This window comes from Nelusetta ayraudi, unplaced genomic scaffold (assembly GCF_046127955.1).
Source record: "Nelusetta ayraudi isolate G7.1 ecotype Tasmania unplaced genomic scaffold, CSIRO-AGI_Nayr_v1 ptg000114l, whole genome shotgun sequence".
Taxonomy (NCBI): domain Eukaryota; kingdom Metazoa; phylum Chordata; class Actinopteri; order Tetraodontiformes; family Monacanthidae; genus Nelusetta; species Nelusetta ayraudi.
Window position 1 is genome coordinate 1,191,119 of NW_027466164.1, and position 24,328 is coordinate 1,215,446.

At 46.4% G+C, this 24,328-nt stretch overlaps 4 protein-coding genes across 6 annotated transcripts; 1 reads left to right on the forward strand and 3 right to left on the reverse strand.

Moving 5' to 3' along the window:
• Positions 1-376: 376 nt before the first annotated feature.
• LOC142903631 (keratin, type I cytoskeletal 18-like) lies at positions 377-3,615 on the reverse strand. 2 transcript variants are annotated; one of them, XM_076049383.1, is made up of 8 exons: positions 3,095-3,615; positions 2,901-2,983; positions 2,667-2,823; positions 2,429-2,590; positions 2,224-2,349; positions 1,668-1,897; positions 1,323-1,357; positions 377-732 (listed from the first exon to the last, which is right to left on the reverse strand). In XM_076049383.1, the coding sequence occupies exons 1-8, from the start codon at positions 3,485-3,487 to the stop codon at positions 389-391; spliced, it is 1,530 nt and encodes a 509-aa protein (XP_075905498.1). In that variant the 5' UTR covers positions 3,488-3,615; the 3' UTR covers positions 377-388. The 2 variants fall into 2 exon arrangements, with proteins under 2 accessions (XP_075905498.1, XP_075905499.1); XM_076049384.1 differs by lacking the exon at positions 1,323-1,357 and having other exon boundaries at positions 584-732; positions 3,095-3,613.
• A 255-nt stretch (positions 3,616-3,870) lies between these two features.
• Positions 3,871-7,453, forward strand: LOC142903636 (intermediate filament protein ON3-like). The gene is made up of 9 exons (XM_076049388.1): positions 3,871-4,053; positions 4,480-4,688; positions 4,765-4,825; positions 4,988-5,083; positions 5,203-5,367; positions 5,767-5,892; positions 5,983-6,203; positions 6,950-6,975; positions 7,112-7,453. Exons 1-9 carry the CDS (start codon positions 3,886-3,888, stop codon positions 7,117-7,119), a joined length of 1,080 nt encoding a protein of 359 aa, XP_075905503.1. The 5' UTR covers positions 3,871-3,885; the 3' UTR covers positions 7,120-7,453.
• Positions 7,454-9,468: 2,015 nt separating this feature from the next.
• On the reverse strand, positions 9,469-12,295 carry gpbar1 (G protein-coupled bile acid receptor 1). Of its 2 annotated transcripts, none has more exons than XM_076049390.1 (2): positions 12,157-12,295; positions 9,469-10,874 (listed from the first exon to the last, which is right to left on the reverse strand). In XM_076049390.1, exon 2 carries the CDS (start codon positions 10,748-10,750, stop codon positions 9,722-9,724), a length of 1,029 nt encoding a protein of 342 aa, XP_075905505.1. In that variant the 5' UTR covers positions 10,751-10,874; positions 12,157-12,295; the 3' UTR covers positions 9,469-9,721. The 2 variants fall into 2 exon arrangements, with proteins under 2 accessions (XP_075905505.1, XP_075905504.1); XM_076049389.1 differs by having other exon boundaries at positions 12,152-12,293.
• Positions 12,296-16,791: 4,496 nt separating this feature from the next.
• aamp (angio-associated, migratory cell protein) lies at positions 16,792-22,466 on the reverse strand. Its single transcript, XM_076049367.1, has 11 exons — positions 22,130-22,466; positions 21,887-22,024; positions 21,672-21,791; positions 21,317-21,456; positions 20,938-21,082; positions 18,648-18,731; positions 18,434-18,549; positions 18,267-18,346; positions 17,961-18,051; positions 17,567-17,721; positions 16,792-17,251 (listed from the first exon to the last, which is right to left on the reverse strand). Exons 1-11 carry the CDS (start codon positions 22,218-22,220, stop codon positions 17,176-17,178), a joined length of 1,236 nt encoding a protein of 411 aa, XP_075905482.1. The 5' UTR covers positions 22,221-22,466; the 3' UTR covers positions 16,792-17,175.
• Positions 22,467-24,328: the final 1,862 nt, after the last annotated feature.

Below are 24,328 nucleotides of genomic sequence, written 5' to 3' on the forward strand. Positions count from 1 at the left end.
GTAAACAGAGGGCTAAATGCTGACTTGTCAATGAGTTCATGATTAACCATTTATGCAAACTCCACTCAAGTCAAAGGTAATTCATCTGTAAGTATAAAGTTAAATGTGGCACTGTTCGTGTCTGACCTCTGCAACATTTTAAAGTACGCATCTTCTGTCAAAATGCTGTTGTGTATAAAACTGGAACAAAAATGTCACGCATGATTGGATTTTGTATGATGGTAAACTGATTTTTCCCCATTAAACCATATTTGGTTTTTTTAATTCAAATAAAACATTCAAGCATTTCTCAGATTCATTCAAGGAGTTTATTTTTGCTGAGAAGATACACTTAGGCAGGTCTAAGTTGTTGTGACAGCAATGATTGCAAACAGCAGAAGAGCAGAAATCAGGCTTTAGCCTCCTTGGCTCCCTTCGGTGGCTTCTTATCCTCATCATCTGAGGAGGAGGAGGAAGACGAAGAGGAGGAGGAGGAGGATGAAGAAGAGGAAGACGAATCCTTATTCTCTGACTTTTTCTTATTTTTCGGGGTCTTGTCGCTCTGCACCTCCTTGTTTGGAGCCGGCTCAGCCTGGACCGGTTCTCCGTTCACTGTTATGGCGGGGGTTTCGGCGGGGACTTCTGCTGGAGGGAGGCTTTCATTGGAAGGGGCACTTTCTTGCTTCACGGCAACTTCTTCTTTCACCACATCCTGTTGCTTGGGGACCTCCTCCTTCTCAGGCTTTTGCTGGCCTGAAAATAAAAAGGATTTGATGGGTTTTATGCGAGCCTCTTTGGGGTCTCCAACTGCCGTCTGCTCTGTTTCTGAGGTGATGAAGTAATAATTTTGGAGAAAAGATTACATCAATCGCTGTTCAATAACACCTTAATGACATTCAATATCAGAGCATGCATTACAGGGTGCAATGTTTAGTGACAGGCACAATTTCACAGCATTTATTGGCATCCGTGTAAATGAGTGAAGAGTGACGTGTTTTTGTGTGCTGATGCTAAAACCAGCAGCTGATAGCAAAGCTTAGCTCGCTGCTGGTCTTACGCTTGACATGGAAACAGAAACGGGTGATGGTTAGATTTCAAGTTTAACTCTGCTGAGTTTGAGGCCTTGGCACTTTATTGAGGGTTAATCGCTAACGTACCTTTACGCCCAGTACATGCAAGTTTCCAAATCTTTCAAGTTGGCTAAAAATGCTAAAAGCTAAGCGACGCTAAAAGTGACTCAGGCCTGCCTTTGGCAGCAGAGGTAAACTGGACGAATGTGTGAAAGAAAAGATTGTGCTTGGATTTCAAGCTCAGGCTTTTGCACGTCCTGCTCTGCAACTCACCTTCTTTCAACGCATCCTCTAGAGAAAACTCCAGGCTGTCAGGAAATAAGCAATTACTGAACAGGTGCGCATCATTTAGTCTTCAAACTACTAAGAAATTGTTACGTTAACTTACTTGATATAGACCTTCCTAATGGTACACTCATTAACAATTGTCACCCTAAAGTTAAGGCCCAAAGATCTATTTGCCTTGATCTCAAATAGACAGAAGGTAAATGAAGCTCTTCTAGGCTCTCACTATGGAATAGTTGCCCACACACAGATACACCTTGCTGACCTTCATGTTTTCTACCAGGCAAACCTGATTTGTGAGCCCTCTCCCTCAAGTGGATTCATCGCTCTCACCTTTCTGGTTCAGCCGTCATGCCCTGAATGAGCTGCTGGTAGTTGTCGATTTCCGCCTCTAGCTTCAGCTTCACGCACAGCAGATTGTGGTTGGTCTCCACCTGGTGCGCCACCTGCGACCTCACCTCCTTGAGCTCCTCCTGCAGCGCCAGGATCAGCTTGTTGAGCGGAGCCAAGCGTTGGCCGTACTCCTGCTTGGAGCCCTGCAGGGTCTCCTCCAGGTTGTGGATCTGGAAGGGGAAGCGTGCAATGACGATGGGAACTTGCACTGTATGGGCCTCTTGACATGTCACAGCTGTTATGCAACAGCAGATCCCAGGTGATTAGACTGATCAGGCACCTATTCATTCCTGACAGAGTGACAGAGATATGTTCACCCCTCTCAGCTTCCAGCTGAGTTTATGAGAGTTTTAAATGGCTCAAAAGACATTTGCCGTCACAGGGTGTTGAGCGGACGTCTCTGGACTCGTCTTCCAAATAAACCCTGCTTACTTCAGTGAGTGAAGTCAGAGAATCAATTGAATATAAATCACTTAGTGATGTTGTCTCTTGTTACCATGCTATACAGGCTCTGGATCCGGATTTCCAGAGATTGTTTCTGCTTGAGAAGCTCCTTCAGGTCCATCTTTCCAGAAACCAAGGCCTCGTTATTTTGGGCCTCCACCACCTTGATGTTGTCAAACTTGAGGAAACAGATGGTGAAATTATAACCAGAAATGTAGAGAGAAAACACCTGAGATATCATCCGTAGGTAACAGTACCTTGCTCTGGTACCACTCCTCAGTCTCCTGCTGGTTCTTCTTGGCCACTTTGTCGTACTGTTTGCGAATCTTGCTGAGATTTTCAGCCAGATTTGAGTTCTGGGATTCGATCTCCACCTTCACGTCTGAGTCCTTGATCTTTTCGCGCAAGGCATCCACCTCCTTCCAAATATTAAAGCAGTGTTTCACCAAATACTTTTTTTTTTTTTCACTGTTTCTCAATCATTTTGAGTCTTACGTCTTTGTGCTCCTTCTTTAGACGGTCCAGCTCCTCCTTCACCAAATCGATCTCCTTCTTTGTCTGCTCGCAGTTGAGCCTGGTTTCCTCACTGGTCTTCTTCAGGTCCTCCACATCCTTCTCCAGCTCCTTCCTCGCCTTTGTCTCGTCCTCCAGCCTGGGCACGGAGTTGGAAAACCCATTAGCTTGCCATTTATGAAACACCTGCACAGTGCAAGGCGCTCGCTCGAGTACTTGTTATTGAAGTCGTTGTTGGTCAGATTGGTGTTGTCAATCTGGAGCAACAGCTTGGCATTGTCCATGGTGATCTCTTTAATCTGAGGATGGAATATTTTAGCAAATGTGGATTAGAGGTAGGCTTCCTCGCCGACATGCAATGAAACATCGAGGATTTCTATCATTCTAGATGGAAATGAAAGACATCCAACCTGTTTCTTGAGCTCATCCAGGGGTTTCTCCGCCTCATCCCAGTCTTTCCCCGCCGGTGCCTTCCTGTTCTCCAGGATCTCATCGATCTCCTTCTTCAGGTCGCCGTTCTCCTTCTCCAGCTGCTTCACCCGGCCCAGGTAACCCGACAGCCGGTCGTTCAGACCCCGCAGGGTCTGCTTGTCGTCACCAGGGGCCGCAGCAACGGGGGCAGCTGCTTCCGCAGGAGTGGGCGCCGCTGTGGCTCTGACCGGAGTGACGCCGGGGGCAGCAGGAGAGTCTTTCTCGGTCTCGTTGCGCAGCACGTTGCGCAGCCCCTGCAGGCTTGCCACAGATACCCGGGAGCCCCTTCCTCCGGCCCCACCGAACATACTGGCGGCTGTGTTGGAAGGCATGGTCGCTGGTGGATAGAGGCGGTGAGAGGCTCAGGTAGGTGGGAGAGCACCTGGATGGCGAGACTAGCCCGGAGCTGTGGGTTTTATACAGGAGGCTTTGAGGCTCCAGTCCGCCCCCGGAGTGATGTGATTGGCTTGCCGTCCCCGGACAAACTGGTACTAAAGTCGCCCTTCAGGTGTGTCATGTTGACTCTTTTGATTTTTCACCCTGTAATTATGTCTCGCGGACCCCCGATTGGATGCTGGCCCACTCGGGGGAGGTGACAGCTGCTCCGCAGCCACCTTAAAACAAGGGGCCCATCCCGCTGTGGGCTTACAGGTCTCTGCATACTCACACAGACAGACAGACACACACACATACATACACACGCTTGCATTCTGACAATCCAGCCGCAGGAATGTCCAAGGCGAAAGACTACAGCAGCCAGTCGTTCTCCCCCAGCAGCAGCAGCAGCGGCCGGGCCAAGAGCCAGCCCACCAGGGACAAGGTGGACTCGGCGGGCAAATCCCGGGAGAAGGACGACATGGTGGGACTCAACGACAAGTTCGTCCGCCTCATCGACAAGGTCTGCAAATCACAGCGCTCTTGTGTACTTGTTGACGTCATCCGTACCTGCACTTTAATTTGATTCTATTTGTAATATTATCTTCTAGATCTATCTAGAAGATATTTGTAATAATCTTCTCCGGGTCTCTGCAGATTTTAAAGGTCTTGTGTCCGTAGCCCGAGGTTGTGTAAACTGCACACAGCTGATTGACACACAGGGATTCCACCGTGCAGATGAAGGCATAAATTCCATAGAGTTCATAGCACTAATGACAGCCTGCACTCAGGCTGATATATTACCAAAAGTGCCCTTCTGTCATTATCAGCATGAGTCACGCACGGTCTGGAACAGAGCTGCAGTGTGTCAAAAACACCTTCAAATTCTCCGTTTTGCTGTATTTGTTTGTTTTTTTTCCACGTGTTTGCCTCTCGTTTCACCCTCCAGGTGAAGCATCTGGAGGACGAGAACAAAATGCTTGACACCAAGCTGAAGATCCTCAAGGACCATGAGGACTACAGCGGCAAGATCGATGGCCTGGTCCGGCAGGTGGAGAACGAGCTGGAGGAGCAGATTGAGAACCTGATCCGCGACCAGGAGAAGCTGCAGGCCGAGCTGCTCAAGAAGAAGGAGGAGATGGAGGACACCAAGAGGAAGTCGGTGCTTCTCCTCACGCGTTTGTTTTCAACCGGTGCCGCGATTTTGAAATAAAATGTTTTGTCTTTCTTCCAGCTATGAAGACGAGCTGAAAAAGAAAGCCGACGTGGAGAATGAATTCATCCTGAGCAAAAAGGTACTGCAGACATGTGGGACCCTCTCTTGTTATTCTTTTATTCCTGCAGTACTGTTTCTGACCATTAGGTGCTGCTAAATCTGACACACTGGGCCACCAACTCCAGCATTAAATCAGGGGACTTTTCCTCATGTGAGCTTTCTCCTGCGTCCTGTGCGACAGGATGTGGACATGGGCCACCTGAAGGCGGTGGACGTGGTCCTGGAGCTGGAGGACCAGATGGGGAAACTGGACTTCCTCCGAGCCGGATACGATGAGGTCGCTCGCAACTTCTTGACGCGCTGCAGTTTCACGACAAAGCCGACGAAACACGACGAAGCTGATTGAAGCCGTTGCGCTCGCTGCCCCCCCCCACCCCCCCCCACCCCCCACTGCAGGAGATCAAGGAGCTGGAGTCCCAGATCCAGAACGAGACGGTGGTGGTGCGCGACGACAGCAAGCGGTCGCTGGACATGGACGAGATCATCGACAGCGTCAAGGCCCAGTACGCCACCATGGCGTCGCGCTCCAGGGAGGAGGTGGAGAACTGGAACAAGAAGAAGGTAAAGAAAGAAAAAAGGAACTAAAGTGCAGAAGAAACAAAATAGAAGGGTTGTTTTTTGTTTTTTTTTTTAACCACTGATGCAACATTCGTTGTAGAATCCACCTGGAATTTCCTTTAAAGGAAAATTATTATTATTTTTATCTCGACGTCGAGATTTTTTCTGAAATATTGAAAAATTGAATGTTTCTTTTTGGGCTTTGGTTGTATTTATTTATTTTTTTTCCATAAATGCATGTCTTGTGAAAAATGTGCATCATTTCCAATTTATTTTTGTAAATAAAGTGTGGTTGTGTAAGTGAGATTTCAGAGTACGTTTAAGGGTGTTTTGTGAAATCATCGAGTTTCTTCTTCTTTATTTATTTGTTTTTAAATGCATTTATTTTTAATTCTGATGCAGATGGACGTCATGGTCTTGAACGCGGGACAGCGTGAGCAGGAAGTGCGTGACATGAAGCGGGAGATCGCAGACATGCTGCGCCACATCCAGAGGCTGAACGGTGACCTGGAGGTTCTCCTCAGAAAGGTCCGGACGAAACACACGCTGACTTTGCCCTCCGACTGTTCCCCCCAACTGTTCCCTCCTTGATGCTTTTTGTGTTCCCTACCACCTCAGCAAGAGGGCCTGCAGAAGGAAATCTCGGAGGTGAGGAGCGAGGGTGACGACAACCTGGAGAAGGCCCGTGAAGACTTCAGCCAGCTGGAGGAGGCCCTGAGGCGGGCCAAGCAGGACCTGGCCGGCCAGATCCGAGAGTACCAGGAGCTGATGAACCTAAAGCTGGCCCTGGACATCGAGATCGCCACCTACCACAAGCTGCTGGAGGGCGAGGAGATTAGGTTGGTCGCTCGCGCCCAACTAGATAGATTTCCTGGCCCACCGCTATTGCACAGCACATGTACCACTAATACTACAAATCCCAGAATGCTCGGCGGGTTATCTGGCAGACTATAGACTTTAACAGACTATAAGCAACTTTTTCTTGATGCATTTTTTCTTGCTACTCCAAGGCTTAAATGGTTGCATGTTCATTGATATATAATTGATATATAACAATAAACCAATATTAGTGAATTGGTTTATTATTATTTCAATTATACATTTATTTTTAAATGTATTATCAGCCCGTGGAAAAAGGTTACTGATAAAAATTTAAATCAGAAGGCTGCAACAAAAAGGAGCCATACGATTTGCATTTCATTTATCTCAGTGTGTTATTTAAAATGTTGCACGTGTGCAACCTGAAGATGTTTATTGTACAGTATTAAGCTTTGCTTGATCCATATTGAGCTTGAAGCAAAACTTTGTTTGTCTCCATAAAAGAAAGGTTCACTGTTCTATCTGGAGGAAGATCTTTTTCAATCATACCAATGTCGGACTGGCAGACTTTGTTTTAAATTTTGGCCCCTCTGAGTGTTTGAGTTTGACACCCCGGGTCTATGTTGTCGTATTGTGAATGTAATGCAGAGTTTCCTTTCTGCACATCTAATTTACCATCAGGTACAAATAAAGAATCCTTAAATGTTGAACCCACCTGAAAACAACCCCAGTAACTCCCTCTCCTCTTCTCTCCGTCTCCTTGCAGAATGAATGAACTCATGCGTAACGCAGGTGAGGCCTTACTCATGTTTTTCTTTTCGTTGATGACCAAAGCAAAATTGCCAACATGCTTATTTCTGAATAGACAGACAGACAGAAGCCGTTGCTGACTCTGACTCTGACCAAACCTCACCTCTCTTTTGCTCAGATGTCTAAAAAAACAAACCGACCAATCCCAGTCCTTGCTTGCACGCAGACACTCGCCCTCGGGGAAAGCTCCCAGCCCCGGACCCCAGCGTCACCCCGCTCCCCCCCAGCATCTGGAGGATGGACCCTGCGGCCCCAGAGGCGCTGGAGGCGGACGCCTCCTGCAGGAAGCGGCTGCTGATCCGCGTGCAGGTGGAAGGGGGAAGGGTTGTGTCGGAAAGCTCCCACTACACCGAAGACTGAGCGCCGCCCTGCCCCTCCCACTTCCACCTGCCCTCTGTTTACAGTCCGTCCTCAAGATGTCAAGCACAATGAAATAAAACCTCGACCAAATTAAACCAAACAGCTGTTGTGACTTTTTTCCCCTTTTAAATTGTGCCTGAACGACTTCTTCTTCTTCTTCTTCTTCTTCTTCTTCTTCTTCTTCTTCTTCTTCTTCTTCCTCCTCTTCTCCTCCCTCCTCTCCCTCTTCTTTTTCTTCTTTTCCTCCTCCTTTGCCAAAAGGTGGCTTTCTTATCTTTGTTTGAATTTGTCCTTCCAGAAGCCCTTCTTCCACCTTTTCCATCCCTTTCCCGGCATTGCGGCCCTTTGATGCCTTTGCGTGCCGAGAACGGACAATTGCGTATCGCGCCAAACGGAGAAGCTCAGCCGACTTTAAACAGTTTCTCAGTCGAGTCAACACGGCTCTTCTGATTCTGTGCAGCTGCTTTTCTTCTCAATTTCTGCGTCAGAGCTCCAAACTCACAGGGAACTCACTGCATGCAAACAAGGCAATAAAACTGTTGTTTTTTTTTTTGTTGTTGTTGTTGCCTCGATTCGCAGACCCTTCAGTGGCCAAAAAAGGCCTCAAGTTAAATTTGAAAAACCTGCAAATGATGTAAAAATAATGCGGCAAATGTTGGTGTATGTCTGTTGAGGCCGCTGCGTTGCATCAGATGATCAGCTGACAATGTGATCAGCAGTGGAAATAAAATGAAAGTAAAGCAGTGGTGACAGGAAGTTTGACCGCAAAAAAACCCTCTTATGTAAGGTTTATTTCAAGATATATAGGGGGGGGGGGTGTAGATGTTTTGACATCATCTACAGAAAGCGGGTCATTTTCTGTAAACAGTGCAAGCCGATCCCGTTTGTTGCAAGCGTGATGACATGCATCTGTTTCACCATTCAGAGATGTTGAGAACCCTGACACGGTGGGTATTGGACAATGTGTGTGTGCGTGTGTTAAGTAAGACACATATCCTCATCTCAACACATTGGCGTCATTGACCGCGAGTATTTTTCCTCCCATCACTTCCACTTCCACCTCAACGACCCGTGACAATTTCACATGTGCGCCGTAGTGGCGTGGAAAAAACAAAACATGCACGGCTACGTTGTGACACTCTGACCCCGCGGTGATATTCCATCCCTCCCGATGTCCTGCGAGCAGGTCGGAGCTGGCCTGCGCTCTGACGCTCTGATCAGATCAAAGTCTGCTGTTCCTCTCGTCTCATCTTTCCGCCCACACGACAGTAGCTGGTACATTTTGAACCGCGTGTTAATTAGGGACATTGGCAGCTTCACACACACACACACACACACACACACACACACGTACATATGTGTGCGTGTGTTCTCCTCCACCATCTTCCTTCTTCAGTTTGCGTTAGCGTGTGGCCTTAATCCCGGAGCATCAAGTGCCTGTCAGCAGTGCAAGAGGACAAGACAACCAATAGAGAGTCTAAACAAATACTAGCATAAGAGGAAGGAAGTGCAGCGAGACCTACAAGGTCATGGTGAGTCATTATCAAGCTGCTTTTAAACCAAACGCTGCCACACCAGCGAGCCGTCATAACCAAAGAATGTGGATGTTAGCACAGCACCAGAATTGCAGAAAGTAGATCATTGCTTGATAAGGATTCATTTTCCCCTTCTAAATGGTAACATTGTCACAGCAACAGAATAACTGTAGCCTTGCCCACACCTTTAATTATGTCTACATTTTTTTTTATTATGAAACTGAAAACACTAAAACTAAAAACAGTTGAGGATTTTAATGATGAACTGCTCTCTTGAATGTATGTTTGCTGGTATGAATATATGCATTTGTCTTGTACCAGTATCTGGTGTGCTGATTTTGTGTGAATATCTCTTGTACCTATGGAATCTGATGAGGTCTTGGTGTTTGGGTTAGGTTGAATTAAGTAGAAATGAGGAACTTTTTTCAAGTGTATGGTTGTTATTTAATGTCTTGGCCCCTGTTCACAAGCAGCTGATAGGTTGTAAATTGTACTTGTATTTAACTGTATTGAACTCCTGATAAAAAAAAAAAAAAACGACTTGACCCAAATCACTAAATCTGACAAACCAAACAAAGCGGGTTGTAATTCTTCCTTTTAGATATGACACAAAAACTATGCAGCAAGATAATAACATCATTTTTTTTAAACTGTTTTCTCACTAGCAGGAACACTGACGAATGAACAACAAGGCAGATGAGTCGATGCAAACGTGGTTCTTTCTGTCGCGCTGCGCTGCGGTGCAACGCTTCCTGCCACCGCCGTCTTCCTCCATCAATAGACCCGGCCGGCGGAATCGTCTTTCAGCACAAACGCGGACCCTCCCCACCCACTCAGACAGCTACCTCCTCCTCCACCCCCAGAGCCTTTCGGCCCCACCGGTCCCTCAGCTTGTGCAGGAGCTTGCACGCCGGCTCGGTGTACTGGCGGTTGGCCAGGCCGAGCACCAGCGGCACCACGGCCATGCTGCCAATCCCAGTGCACGACAGCACAATGTGCGTGGTGGAGCTGCCCTTGGCGTCGCTGATCAGGAAGCCGATGCACACGTGCATGTAGATGAGATACGGCACCCAGCAAGCCAGGAAGGTCAGCGACACGGCCACCACGCAGCGGGTGTAGCGCAGGTTCAGCCTCTGCTCCTGGTCCGAGGCCTGGCCGCTGCGCTCCACCGAGCGGTGCAGGCGGCAGATGTCCTTCAGCTGGCCCCTGGTGATCCACAGCACGCGGCCGACCATGGCGGCGATGGTCAGGATGGCCGGCAGGACCAACCCATACACCTCCAGGTAGATGAAAGCGTTGGGGAAGACGCGGCTGTACGAGCAGCACGCCGTGGCGTTTGCCACACAGCCTGCCGCAGGGCCAGCCGCACCGCCGCTCTCGCAGCAGCCGTCCCAGTCGGACCCCGCCCAGTTGTTCCACCCGAAGGAGGGCAGCGAGGCGTACAGCAGCGGCGGCACCCAAGCCGCCAGGAGAGCCAGTGGGAAGCTGCGGTGCATCCACAGGCGGCTGTAGTGCAGCGGGCGCACGATGCAGATGTAGCGCTCGTAGTGGACTAGGACCAGGTTGAGCAGGAAGGCCAGGAAGAGGAAGTTGGGGAAGACGTGGGCCAGCATGCACGCGCTGAAGCTCAGCTCCCGGTTGAGGCCCATCAGCGGTATGAATGGCAGCGCCACGCCCGTACACAGGTCGGCCACCAGCAGGCTGAGGAAGAAATAGTTGGGCGTGTTGTGCAGCTGCCGGTTGCAGGCGATGCCCAGGATGATGGCCAGGTTGGCCAGGATGATGGAGGTAGACAGCGGCACGGTGATGATGTAGATGAGGCGCTCCTCGGGCAGCAGGGCGTGCGTCTCGTTGCAGTCCATTGCGCGGCTGGCCGCCGTGATCCCAGTCGCAGCTCGGAGTTCGGTCCAAGGAAGTTGGTGGTCACGTCCAGAAGGTCACCGGTATGATTCCCCTCTGTGTGGAGTCGGCAGGCTTTTCTTTCCACTGTTTCAAGACATGAAGAGGGATTAAATGGGTAGCAGGATGGAGGAACCCAAAGATTTTCCCAAGCTCGACGCGAGGGTTTTGCAATTTGTCCTAGGGACGTGACCACAAGGCCACCTCAGTGATCTAGAGGTAGAGTGCCAACCCTGAGACTGGGACGTTGTGGGTTTGACCCCCAGTTGGGTCATGCCAAAGACTATCAAAATGGTACCCATTGCTTCTGTGCTCGGCACTCAGTATTTAGGATTGGATTTGGGAAGTTAGATCATCCAATGATTCACCGCTGTTGCTCACTGCTCCTTTTGGGCCATATATGGAGGAGATATTTCACATCCTTTGGGATGTGACAATAAGTGGGACTGTTACTTTAACTAATTTGACCGAGCGAACGGCAGAGTTCTCAGTGTGTCAGATGATAGTTGCTACTCATTGAACGGAGAGAAAAGGAGGAGGTCAGAGGTCATGGAGGAAAAGACGACACACTTTACTTGAACACACTTTACTTGAACACACTTTACTTGAACACACTTGACGCACACCGACTCACATCAGGCCCGCAGTGCTGATCATAGATAAAACATTCTCGCATGACGCCCGTCAGTCATGGGCCTCTCATTTCCTGCCCGGAAGTGGCTAACTGACGACTGTTTAAAAAGCATTCATCATGAGCGGCAGTACCCTCAGCCATCTGTTTGTATCAGTGGCAAAACCCTGAATTGGAACAATGGGAGACACGTCTGCCGCACAATATCTTTTCTGCAGACTTTATTAGCCAGCCGCCTGAGATAAGGGCCCGTTAATGGACTCCTGGGCAGCTGCCATTCAATAATTCACCGGCCGGCTGCGACTCCCTTTTGTGAGCCCGTGAATGGCCTGGAGATAACGGCTGTGATTTTGAAATTTAAAAGGATAAATCGCACGTGGATGCGACTTGTTCCCACTATTGCTGCCGGCGTGTGTCACAGCTCATCTCCAGGTGCTTTGGGCCGCGGCTCCTCCTGTTGAGCCGTCGTTAAAATTTAAAGTGAACATGATACAGGACAGTTAAGTTGACTGGGACGTTAAGGCGTTTACAGGGCACACATAGGCGCAACACAACACCAAAACACACAGCTCTTACTCATGTGGATGTCTCCAGCTTTTTTCATTTCATTTTTGATTTTTCTGTCTCATTCTTCATCTTCGCCGACAACTTTAATGCACTTATTGGATCCCATGATCCATTCAACACCCTCATTAATGCTATTATGGACTTTTTATGTTAAAAATAAACTAACCTGACCTCAGGATGAGACGTCCAGTCATGTATCCTGTGAAAGAATGGCAGCTTCTCACTCGGCTGACCAGCTCAGCCTATTCCTCTGCAGGACATGTCCAAGAGCGGTTGGTCGCAGCCTCCAGCCGCAGCAGCTTCGCCCGTTTAGCGTCCTTTCACTGGAGGTCCCTTGGAGGAAATACAAGAGAGAGTAGCGCTGGGTTCCTCCACTGCTTTAAAGGGGAAGTGCACACTGGAAGAGGTGGACGAGGAGGAGGGAGTATGGAAAGAAAAACGAGGAGGAGGAGGTTGTAGTTGCTCTTTCACTGACTGGTGGACTGTCCGTTAGTGATCTTCAAGGTGACGGATGGATCCACTGACCTTTCATCTACTTCTTTGGTTCTTTTTTTCTCCCTTTGCCTTCATCCAACCAGGAGGATTTCTCTCAAAGCCACAGCCTTGAATGGAAAAGGGCTTTTATCAATGCAACCTGCAAGTGATAGCAGCATTCCCCGGGTCGGCTTCGCAGCGGTGGTGATGCTCTCCAGACGGCAGCAGGGCAGTGCCTGAGACGTCTGCATGTGAAGGATGAGTGCAGAGGAGAAAAGAAAAGAGGATGCAACTGCTTTTGCACACATCATGGGTCATTTTGCCATTTGGGTTTGCAAATTTTGCCTGGTTTGCCGATGGCAAATGGGCCAGAAAATCACTTTGTTTTTCGTACTTTCACTGCACTTGTCCACTTTATTTTAGAACTTCCTCCCATTGCGCTCTCAACGACCTCTGTCAAAAGACCAGTCCAAGGACTCTGACAAACACCGAGATCTATTTGCTCCTCTTATTTGCTCCAAAGATGACCTAAACATATACATGCGATGGTGTGTACCCGCGAACTCATAACAGCTGTCACATTCGGCCCGTATTTAAACACACAGTGTTGGATGGAGGGCCACCGGTTGGTGACCTGCTTTGTTAGCCAAACACAGACGACTCCCTGGCCTGATAGTGTGACGCAGGCGGGTCCGAGATGGACGAGTGCAGCACAGATAATGGCCTACAAACAGACGGTGGGTGCGTCTGGAAACACACACGGTGGGACAAGCCAGACGTGAAACAGCAACATGTTCGGATTAATACAGAGGCACCACTCAGGCCTTCCTGGAACACTCGGCCCTTTTGACCAAAAAGCCAGTGTATCCTGATGCCATTTGGACCGTTTGGAGATTGGGACATCATTTGTAAAGAGCACTATTATGCATCCGCAGGATCCAGATTGCAAGATAAATCGGTAGTTTGGGCAATTTCCTTCCTTCCGTGCCTCTTTGCTCGTGTAATTGTTCTTTTAAATGTTCTTAATTAGGTATCACAACAAAGTAAAAAATAACAATGTTCAATGAAACTGGATTCACCAGACCTGGTCTGATTAAAAACACCTTAGCATTTCATTCAGACCAGGAAATTGTAGTAAAAACATTTTTTTTAAATGATGCCCTAATTTATTCAATAAAATATTTTGAGAAGTAAGTCACTTTGATACTGATTTGTAGTGATTGATACTCATAATCATACCACCACATTTAATCAAAGCAAGCTAACATTGAGAGTAAAAAAACAAACTGCTTTTGCGTCCCCTGCTTTATTGTTTAAATTTGAGACGTGCATGTTTACACATTAATAATATTTCAGCATCTTTTCCAACCCTCAGGGAATGCACTTGGATGTGTTTTGGAGGCACACAACAGGCCCCGGAGTCTCACTGTCCATGTTTACCTTGACACCATCTCCCTGCCCAGACTGCCACGCAGATTAGTTCTGCATCTGCTGCCTCCGAGAATACGAGCTGCGCTTTAATGGATCGGCCCCCCGTTTAGCCTCCAAGGTCGTAATCCTGGAGACCACTAAAGACTTTTGCGTGCACGCACCTTGGTCGACCTTTGAGGCCAAACACACTGCCATGACAGATGAGGGCGGACAAAAAAACAACCAGCTGCTGCTACTGCATGCTGTATTTGCAGGTGTGTGTGTGTGTTTCTTTTTTAAACACTGGTGTTGCATTGGCATGGTTTCTATAATGGCTTCATTTTCGGAGCACCGTAAGACGCAAACATGTTTGTGCACGGGTGTGTTTTTACTGCCTTCCTGGTGCGACCGGATATGCATGCACACATGTGCACATGAGAGCACATGACAATAGATGCAGGAGCCTGGGATCCAGGTACAAGGAAGAAGCACTTGTGCAGAGGAAACCAATGTTTTTCCCTGCAGTGACGGCAGGACAGAGCCAGGAGGAGCAGATGGCAGGGGAATAAACAGAGACCTGGTTTTCATCCCTGCAAACATCAAGCAAATAAACTTTCATTTATGAAATAAAATAATTGAATAAACTATGCCTATCCAGGCCAAGCCAAGAGTTGATGTAGACACTGCTTCAGATAACATGGCAACAGGCAACGGAGCGGCCTGTGTTTATTGATCAGAGCAAATGTGGGGCAGTAAAATGTCATTATTTCACTTACTGTATGTCCAGTTGCACAGCGTGCAGTCATCTTGTGTTTGAAAGAGCTAATAAATTAATAAAAATGAAAAATACAAATTTGTATTTCTGCAGTTTCTGAAAGAAACACAGAAAAAAATAGACAAATTGTGCTCGATCAAATCACAACCATTAATGATAAAGAAGTTTGAATGCAAATTAAGTATGAGTTCTGTTCTTCGCATCATCATCATCATCACTTTTTATCATCATCATCATCATCGGGATCATGCAGGTGCTAAGGGTGTAAAAGTTCTGTCACCTTAAATGGAGAGAGAGAGAGAGAGAGAGAGAGAGAGAGAGAGAGAGAGAGAGAGAGAGAGAGAGAGAATAAATCGTTTTTCTCTTTTGACCCAAGGATGCAGTCTGCACACGTGCGGTTTGCTTTCAGGGATAATGGATAAGTATTATTTTTGGAACTTTATTTCTCTCACGGGAAGAAATTTGAGTGCATCTGATATTTTCCACTGATAAAGATGGCGTCTTTAGCGCTATGAATCATTCTGATTGCCTTTGGTTCTCTCCCATAACTGCCATCTTGTGCCAGGCTTGTTGTAATGGAACAGATCTCTCTCTATATATACACACATAAACAGCTGAGGGGGGAAAAAATGATAGGGTTAGGCTCATCAAAACGTAATTTTCCATACTTGTATTACTTTTACTAAAAGTACAAGGTGGAGTTTGCACCTAGGCGCCAAGACGCTGAGTTTTGGTCGACTCAAACACATTTATTCCACTTTAAACTTCGAAGAACCCGTTAAAAAACAAAAAACAAAAAACAAAAACAACTTTATTTAATTTACAAAAACGCCACTTTCGAGTGTTAGCGGAAACTGTGACTACGGCGCCGTAACTGCTGCTCTGCTAACTCCGGACAGCACAAATGTTCAAACAAAACAAAGTTCCTTTGGAAAATTAATTCCAACCAGAACCAAGCGACCGAATCTACAACGGCAGTCGATAGGTTTTACTGCTCAGCCAGTCAATCAGTCACTCGACCAGATGTTCAAGTAGAGCTAAAATGCTATGCTAACATTCGCTCGAGCAAAAAAAAAAAATACATAAATAAATAAAGTAGGTTAACAGGCGCTTCAAACCGGAAGCTTCTTCGTAAGTCCTCAGTGGGCGTGTGGAAAACATTTAGTCAAACAAAATATAGCTGTTGTTTAATAAATAAATAAATAAATAAATAAATAAATAAACTTTTGTGAATATCGTGGAAACGGAGTACTGTGCTTCACTGTGGATATGTGGACTTTTCGCTGGTTGTAGAAAATCATCTTGACATGTCTTGCATTCATTTCATTCAGGCGCAGCTGAGGGTCCATCGCCTGAAGCTTCTTCACTGGGGCAAGAGGTTGTTTACGTTTTTAAGATGGGTGCACAGGTAGGACGATTCAGGTGTCCTTTCAGAGTTGCAGTTATCACAGTTAATCAAGTCAACTTTCAGCTAGCTAAACTAATAAAATCTAATGATCCTGACTTTGCATGAAAATGTGAAAATAAAATATGAAAAATGAATGAAAATACAGAGATCCATGACCAAACCCTCGGGTCTTATTAAGGACTGTATGGGTCTTTCTCTTCCGGGATGAGATATGATTTAAAAAAAAATTGAAAACAACTTGTTTCACTAAGAGTCATAGAAAATTAAATGTTTTTCTGATTCTTTGGTAGAGGGTAGAAAACGCGGTTTTCTGTGTTTGTAGGGTAGTTTGCAGTTTTTCTCTAAATGTGAGTATGGTTTCTGTTATGGGACCAGAGGGTTAATGTGTTCAGTGTCTCGTAACTGCTTTCCTTTGAGTAAGAATTTTTCTTGGAGAACCACAATATGAAGACCTAGTGATTGTGATTTACACCCCAGGCTGAAGCCTTCAATGTATCTCCATGAAAACCGGTCCGAAAGAGGGAGTGTGCACTGCACAGTCAAGCCACAGTGAGAAAATCCAGCTTTCGTTATGTTTATCTACATAGTTTAATGGCACAGAAATAAATGCCATCGACATCAGTTAGATATGAGAGAAAAATAATGAAAACTGCTTCATATAAACTATTCGATGATGTCAGACAGTTAAAAGGCTTTAAAAGGTGGGTGTTGATGTGAGTCAGAGAAAACGGTTTCAGTGTTACACGGAAGATTGTATATGATTTATTACTTGGTATTTACACACGGACAGACAATAGATAATTCCTGTCTGGGCTGGAAGACGGAAAAAACAAGCATAAAGTGGGACTTTTAAGAAGAAAAAAAAACTCCTGGAAAAATTTGGACCGATATCAAAGTAAAGCCCTCTTCTCTGTCTTATCGCTGGAACATTTTGAACAGGACATTGAAACAGAAGCTCGGAACCCCCTTGGGAACCTCTCCGGAAACTGCTTTATGAATTTTGAACAGGCTCTGGAGACGAGCGGAGAAAAAAAAGCCTGGATCCTGAGAACAAACATGTTTGAACTTGAAAAGTCTCTGCTGTTTCTCCTGAAACGTTCCTCCTCATCGTCCTTCTCCACCTTTACCGGTCGGGTCTTTGGAGGCAGAAGACTTTGGCCACTCCATCTCCTGAGGCTGTCACAGCGACTGACGCTTCCCTAACAAGAGGTAAATAGCAGAGAGGAAAAAAAGAGCTCATTTGAAGGTCCCGTCTGTGTGCCTGTGTTGAGGCTGTGAAGCCCACAGAGATGTTTCCTCCACTTTCCAGAAAGGGTGACCTAAATACACAAACCCCCTGTGATGTCACAAAAGGCACTGATGAGCACTGGACCTTGGATTTGCTTGTTTTTCCCCACTCCCAAAAATATGGATGGTCCAACAAAGCATCAGTCTTATAAGGAGGCTGTAAACAGAGGGCTAAATGTACACCAATCTGCATCTGGGTGCTTTTCAAGTGTTTCGTCAGCTGGTACCTGTTGATGGTGAAGTCGAGGATCTCCGCAGTATGGCCACGGTACTCTGACACCATGTGGCCGGAGCGGGCGTCCCACAGCCGCAGTGCTCCGTCCAGGCAGCAGGTGGACACCACAGAAGAAGAATCCTCCCACTGCAGGTGGACGATGCCGGCCTGAGAGCCACACACAGATGCAAGGAGACGGATTCAGGTGATTAGAATCCTTCAACTCTCTTGATTAAATCTGCAGCTTCACGTTGAGTCATGTCTCCCTCTTGTGGCCAAAAGCAGTTGTAGCGGCAACGCTCAAGGCAGGAAAGTTTAATTGGGACATTTATTTTTTTTTAAAAAAAGGGACAAATGTTTCTAAGATCAACAGCGGAGACACGCTTCATGTTTCAACTTCCTGTTACCTCATGTTGGAAGCTGTGTCTCAACACGTGTGTTGACAGGTCGTACACAGCCAGAGTGCCTTCTAGATAGGCCACTGCGATGAGAGGCAGCCTGGGAAGAAATGAAACAGGACAGATTGAGTAATGAAAACAGAAAACCTCAAATATAATTCACAAATTCCTGATTTATAGCTGTAGAATGAAAAAAAACTTTAATTAGCAATAATGTAGAATTAAAAATCAACACAAAGGGGCTCTGCAAAAAACTGTCTAAACAGATTTGATACGAATAAGAAAAATAGACTGAGGGTCACACAAAAGACTCACGTATTGCAGAATCCGACTGATTCCACTGAGTTAGATTCCTTCTCGTCTTTAGCTCCGTCGCAGGAGAACGATCCAATCACCTGCGGACAGCCAGAGTGAGTCGTCAGGGACACCTTTGAACAGCTTTACCATTTCCTGTCCCGTTGCCTGGTCTCTCTGGCTCCCACCTTGCCTGTGGCGGTGTTGATGAGCTTGGCGTAACCGTCCACGGAGCCTGCCAGCACCAGAGATCCATCCTTGTTGGAGGCCAGGCAGGTCAGCGCCCCCTGGTGTCCGTCCTGACCTGGGGATGAGTCCACAATGGCCACCGTGCTCAAACAGTTGACTCAAACATGACAGCTGCTGTGTTTTCTTGCGCCACCTAGAGGCCACCATTCCCACCTTTTATGACATGAATGGCGTTTCCCTGCTTCAGGTCCCACACACGCACCGTGCCATCCTCGTAGCCCACCACAGCCCGCTTGCCTTCAGAAAACAAATTAGGCGGGTTTATGTTGTTGTTTTTTTTTTACTGTTACACAGATGTCTGACTGTGCTAGCATGTGTTTCACAGTTTCAGACAGGGGAAAAATATGAATTGACACAGATGTATGAAAGTATGAAAGAGAAAAAGCTGGGTGAAACCAGTGGTGTAGTTTACGTGATACCCAGGTATAACGCTGTATAACCACTAGAAAAGGTCCAAAATGATTGCACACCCACTAAAAAATGCACAAAGATACGCATCAGTCTGTTGTTTTTTTTTAGTTTTTGACACAGCATTCACTTTCAAGCCAGGACTCCACTCCAGAGATCTATGCATCAGATCTCTGCACCAAATGTCTTGTTCTTCCTTTTACTAAAAGTGATTAAGATTTTATTTGTCTCCTATTCTCTTCATTAAACGAACATGCGGTTTGGTAGCATGACACTAGATAAAGGATCCAAACCAACAATTTGGTGACCCCGATGTGATGAAGGAGGACGACTACGGAATCTGTGATTGAACACCACAACGGTCACTTTTGAGGACCACTGACGACAACAGGGCCCGACAAAAAAGGTAAAGCAGACGCCTGTTTAGATTGAAGTTCTGCACATTGGACATTCTAAAGTGTGGTCGTCAGAGTTCTGTGAAGTGTCCTAGAGAGAAGAGCAGGAGATTTGGAGTAATTTTATTTTTATTTGAACGATGTGAGGGTCGGGCAGAATTTTATTTTATTTTTTTTTTTTTAAGATAAGGGCGTTAAATTTTATTTAGTTATTTTACAGGAAAGGATGTTTGCGTCAGAATTTTTATTTTTGTTATTTTTGATTTTGGAAGTGTCAGGGGAATAAGTTGAATGGAGGGGTGGTACTCGGAACGCAATTAAAGGGAACACACACGCCGTGAATGAAAAGATTCTTTGTCCTTGGGAATTAATCCCCAGAGTGAAACCGGACCAACCTAGGTTGGCCTAGAAGCTTGTTTCACTGAGGCAGTGAATTGACCAACGGAATCATTCACAGTCAGTCTCACTCGGGAACATAGTATAAAGTCTGTGAAGGCCTCGGGATCCATAGCAGCTTGCTGCATTGCATGCAGGAAGGGAACGTCACTTCCCCTGGGCTGGTGTGATACAAGGCCCCTCATGGCCCGCCACCCATTTGTAAATCTGATTGGGTCTTGAGCATGTGCAGTTTCTCCACCACTAGTACAGCAGCTGTTGAGGCACATTAACAGAGGGAGCATCAGTGAATGCCCCGAATCTCTGCACAGTAATTTAGATATGGTAATATCATTGAGCTGTAAGGAACGTGGAGTGATTGGCGGTCCAAACAGTGTTTTTCCTTATTTAATATGGAGATGCTCCGTGACAGTTTGCTTAGTACATGTTTATGTATGATTGTCATGTTATTTTTTTTTTTTTATCTTTACTTACCCCAAATATTTGTTTTCATGAATACTTTCAATGTTGACCCCATCCACCTGTATTATAGCTTGGCCGTTCCTTTTCCCATTCCCAAAAAGCATGAAAAGTTTTTTTTTTTGGTTTGTTTTTCTTGTTTTTTGGTTTGTTTGTTTACACTCAGGAGGTGTAAAATGAGGAATTATTTATGATAGTTTAGTTAAAAGAAAGAACATCATTTTGTCATCCTACTCCGGCAGGATATCATCTAGCATTGTGACTTAATAGCAGACCTCTGCAGCTTATAGCTACGCACTCATGACTCCAGGCAGTGAAGTCCTACAAAAGTCCATCAATGTTTATGCCGTCTAAGAGCAGTCACAATGTCTGAGTAGAGATGGGTGAGTTATTGGCCACCTGCCGTGTGAAAGTGATCATCAGTGTCATTATGGAATAATGCCTCTCACTTCTCCAGATGACTACAAATTAGTCGATCGGGTTAACCAACAAGAGTTTGATAAATACTACACAACATTTGCAACAAAGCTGGTAGAAGCAATTTAAATGTGCAAAGTTAAAGTAATGTATTTAAATGTTGGTATATAAAAGTGTTGCAATTAAATTGATTAATTGCCATGCCTTGAAAGTCTATTAAGACACTATGTGCTCTGTTACAAGACTTTTGGAGCAGCTGATTCAAATGTGTACGAGGCTGGGACGATCAGAGTTTACCCACTGGAATAAACTGGACGGCACCACTGGGGGAAACGCGATAGAAGTCAAACATCTTTCTGTCCACTGACCATCAGGAAGGACTTTGCCAGTGGTGGCCTGGCAGGCGGCGCTCTGGAAGGTCTTGCAGTCTCCGGAGGGAACCTTCCACATCCACACGTTGCCGTTGTCGGTTCCGGCCAGCAGTACCGGTGCGCAGGGATGCCACTCCAGCCACTGCGGAGGAGGAAGCAGAGAAGATCATCGTCATCAAACAACGCCTGCGCTGCCTCTGAAGAGGAGCTCAGCGACCGCAGCTGTCCAGAGAGTCCTTGGTAAAACATGTCAACACTCTGAAATTCTCTCGTTTCCTCATAAATACCTCCAGCTCCAGTATAAAAAAACAAAACAAAAAAAAGACTACCCAGTGAGTGCTCCCAGATGCACCAACTTAAACAAACAGAGTTTTACCTCCAGATCCCCCACTTCGAAGGACCAGATCTCCTCTTTGCTCTCCACCTTCCACACTTTGATCAGGCCGCCCATGTCGCCCGTCGCCAGCAGCGATGAGTCGTGGCTGAAGGTGGCGCATGTCACCGAGTCCTTGTGGCCTGTGGTGGAGGGGGTAGGGGGGGGGGGGTAAATAACGAGTAGCGAGGAAAGGATTTGCTTCAAAGGACAAATTCTGCATGTGATGGGACGCGGAACGCTGGAAACAGTCTGGATCTGATGTCAACGTCACGGCAACACAGCCGCCTCTTGACCCAGCTGTCTTTGTGTATGTCAAGCGGCTCTTTCAAGGACCCCCAGGTCATTTATTGCACACCTGTGCACTCCAGCAGCACCTCTCCATCAGTCAGCCTCCAGACGAAGGCCTTGTCATCCTCTCCTCCTGTCACCGCCATGCAGTTGGTTGCTGGGTCCAGATTAACGCAAAACACCGAGCCTGGACACACACACACACACACACACACACACACACCATTTGTCATCACTCCATGAGGTGAAGATGACCAACCACGGGAGGAGAGCTGCACTGACCGGAGTGTTTGGAGAAGGTGAGCTCGCTGTCATCCACCTCCGCCTCCATCTCGTCCTCGGTCTCCCAGCCCTCGTCCTCGTCCTCCGGATTGCCGGCTTCGTCGATGTCAACATCCTCCAGGTCATCCGCCACGTCGTCTGGGAGAGTCGGGGAGAGTCAGCTGCGTGACGGCTTGCACTGACGTCGCCACAAAGGGAGCGTCTACTTCGGTCCGCACCTGTCTGGGTGACCCGCTCACTCACCTGGTCCGGGCTCCGTGTCGTCCAGGTCCACCACCTCGATGATCTCCTCGTCTCCGTGCAGATCAACGACGCTGCCGTCCGTGGTGTCCATCACGGTTAGCGGGCTACAGGCTAAAGGCTAGCACAACAACAAACAGCAAGGGCTAAAACCCAGCTGACCGGGTCTTTGCGAGTCTCTCTTCCGGTCAGGCGCGGATGAATCCTGGCGCGATATTAGAAGCAGGACGTTCGTACACAAACGTCACGTTCAGTTGTTAAAATAGAAAGGGGTGAAAGTTTCAAGCCGCCTTCCTCACGCTTTCCTCACGTTGCGCTGACAGGCGAGACGGACGCACAGCGATGACGTAGGCGGTATGACAGAAACTCGTCCACTAGATGGCGGCGTCGCACCAAAAAGGTGAGTGTTTTTTTCTTCTTCTTCTTCTTCTTCTTCTTCTTCTTCTTCTTCTTCTTCTTCTTCCTAATGTTATTTCTTAATAAAACAAATATATTTTCCAAATGTAGTGGCTAAAACGAATGTTCCGTGAATGTCAAATTAGAAGAAGCACTTTAAAATAATTCCAATTCAAAGAGCAAAACAAAGTAGCCCTGAAGGACTATTTTAGAAATATCTATAAACTGTATACCTATATAATATATATGTATGTATACCTACGCTACCGACTATTTGCATTGTAGATTGTCAGTCAAGGCATCAAAACTATGGATGAACACATATGGATTAAACAAAAAGTGTGAAATAACTCACAAACAAGTTTTATGTTTTAGTTGATCGAGAATAGCCACCCTTCATATTAAACATATATAACATAACATATTTAGGTGTTTAACATTTTTTTCTTTTGCCACATTAATCCACATATCTTGATCATATATTTGATGTCTTCAGTGTCCACAGAGTAGAAAGTAGTAAAGGTAAAGAAGAAACAGGTGTGTCCAAACTTTTGACTGGTAGTGTTTATGCATATATAGGATATACATATCGTTTTAATGTCATCACACATCGCATATTTCCTGATGCATTTTTTATTGGCTGTATCTGTAAAGTACTAAACTCGAGACGTCATTTGGGCATAAAAATCAAAGGCAACTTCCACTTGTGCACTCTTGAGCTCGGCGAGGAAGCAAAACTCCTTGCATGTGCAGATTTTCAATCACCCCAACAGTAAAATTATGAGAAGTGCTCCTCGGTGTGTGACGGTGACAATACGTGACTTTTTCCACAGCAGCGATGCACTTCTCTTCCGGCTGCAGCAGGAATCGTACATCTCCTTTTATTCCCACTGCGATTAACTCTGCTTGCAAAACTACTTCACACTTTTGCGGCTCATCATCTCTCTGACACAAAACCATGATTTACCCGTCTGTTGCTATCAGAGCAAAGTGCATTTTGTGAAGTTAATCCCTGAATAGCTGCAACCACTGAGGGGATTTAGCGAGGCCACACATTAAAGTCAGGCAGCAAAAAGCCGACACTGCGCCTTTAATGCATAATGGATGGATGGCCGTATGCTTCTGTGGAGTAGAAAAGTACTTTTACGATCAACAGATTAATAATACATACAATGCATTGATTGCGCCTCAAATTAGACTATTCAAGACATCCGAGTCTTTCTATGCATAACTGATAAAAAAAACACACCATTCCTTTGTAAGCTGGGCTCTATAATTACATTTTTAAACCAATTTCAGGAGATAAAATTACAGTAAAATGCGGCTATATCTCATCTTTAGAGTAACTGCCCTCCTAAATCTGCACCAAACGTTTACGTGCCAGAGATTTTATGGACACTTCACATAATTTGCCTACTTCAGGTTTTCCTGAGTTTTTAATGCCTCCCTCCACCCTCCTCTTCTCTATATGTTGCTGGCTGGGCTCACGGGCCGCATGCCTGGGTAAATTTTATGGACGGCCCACGTCCACGCTTTCCTGCCGCCCGTGGAAAAGTACAGGCGATGTGGTTTGAGACGGCGTTCAGTTTTTCGCCCTGGAAAAAAAGGAACGTGACATCAGTTCCGGTTCACCGAGTGGTTAGACACTCTCATTCGTTTACGACGTGTGGATGTTGTGATTTTTCTCTGGTTCAAATGAACAGGGCGGCAAAGCACATTTTTTCTTTCAAAATTAATCACAACTGCAGGTAAAGTTCAAGACGGGTGATGAATACAAATGTTATCCGAAGGCGTGACTCTCCGTCC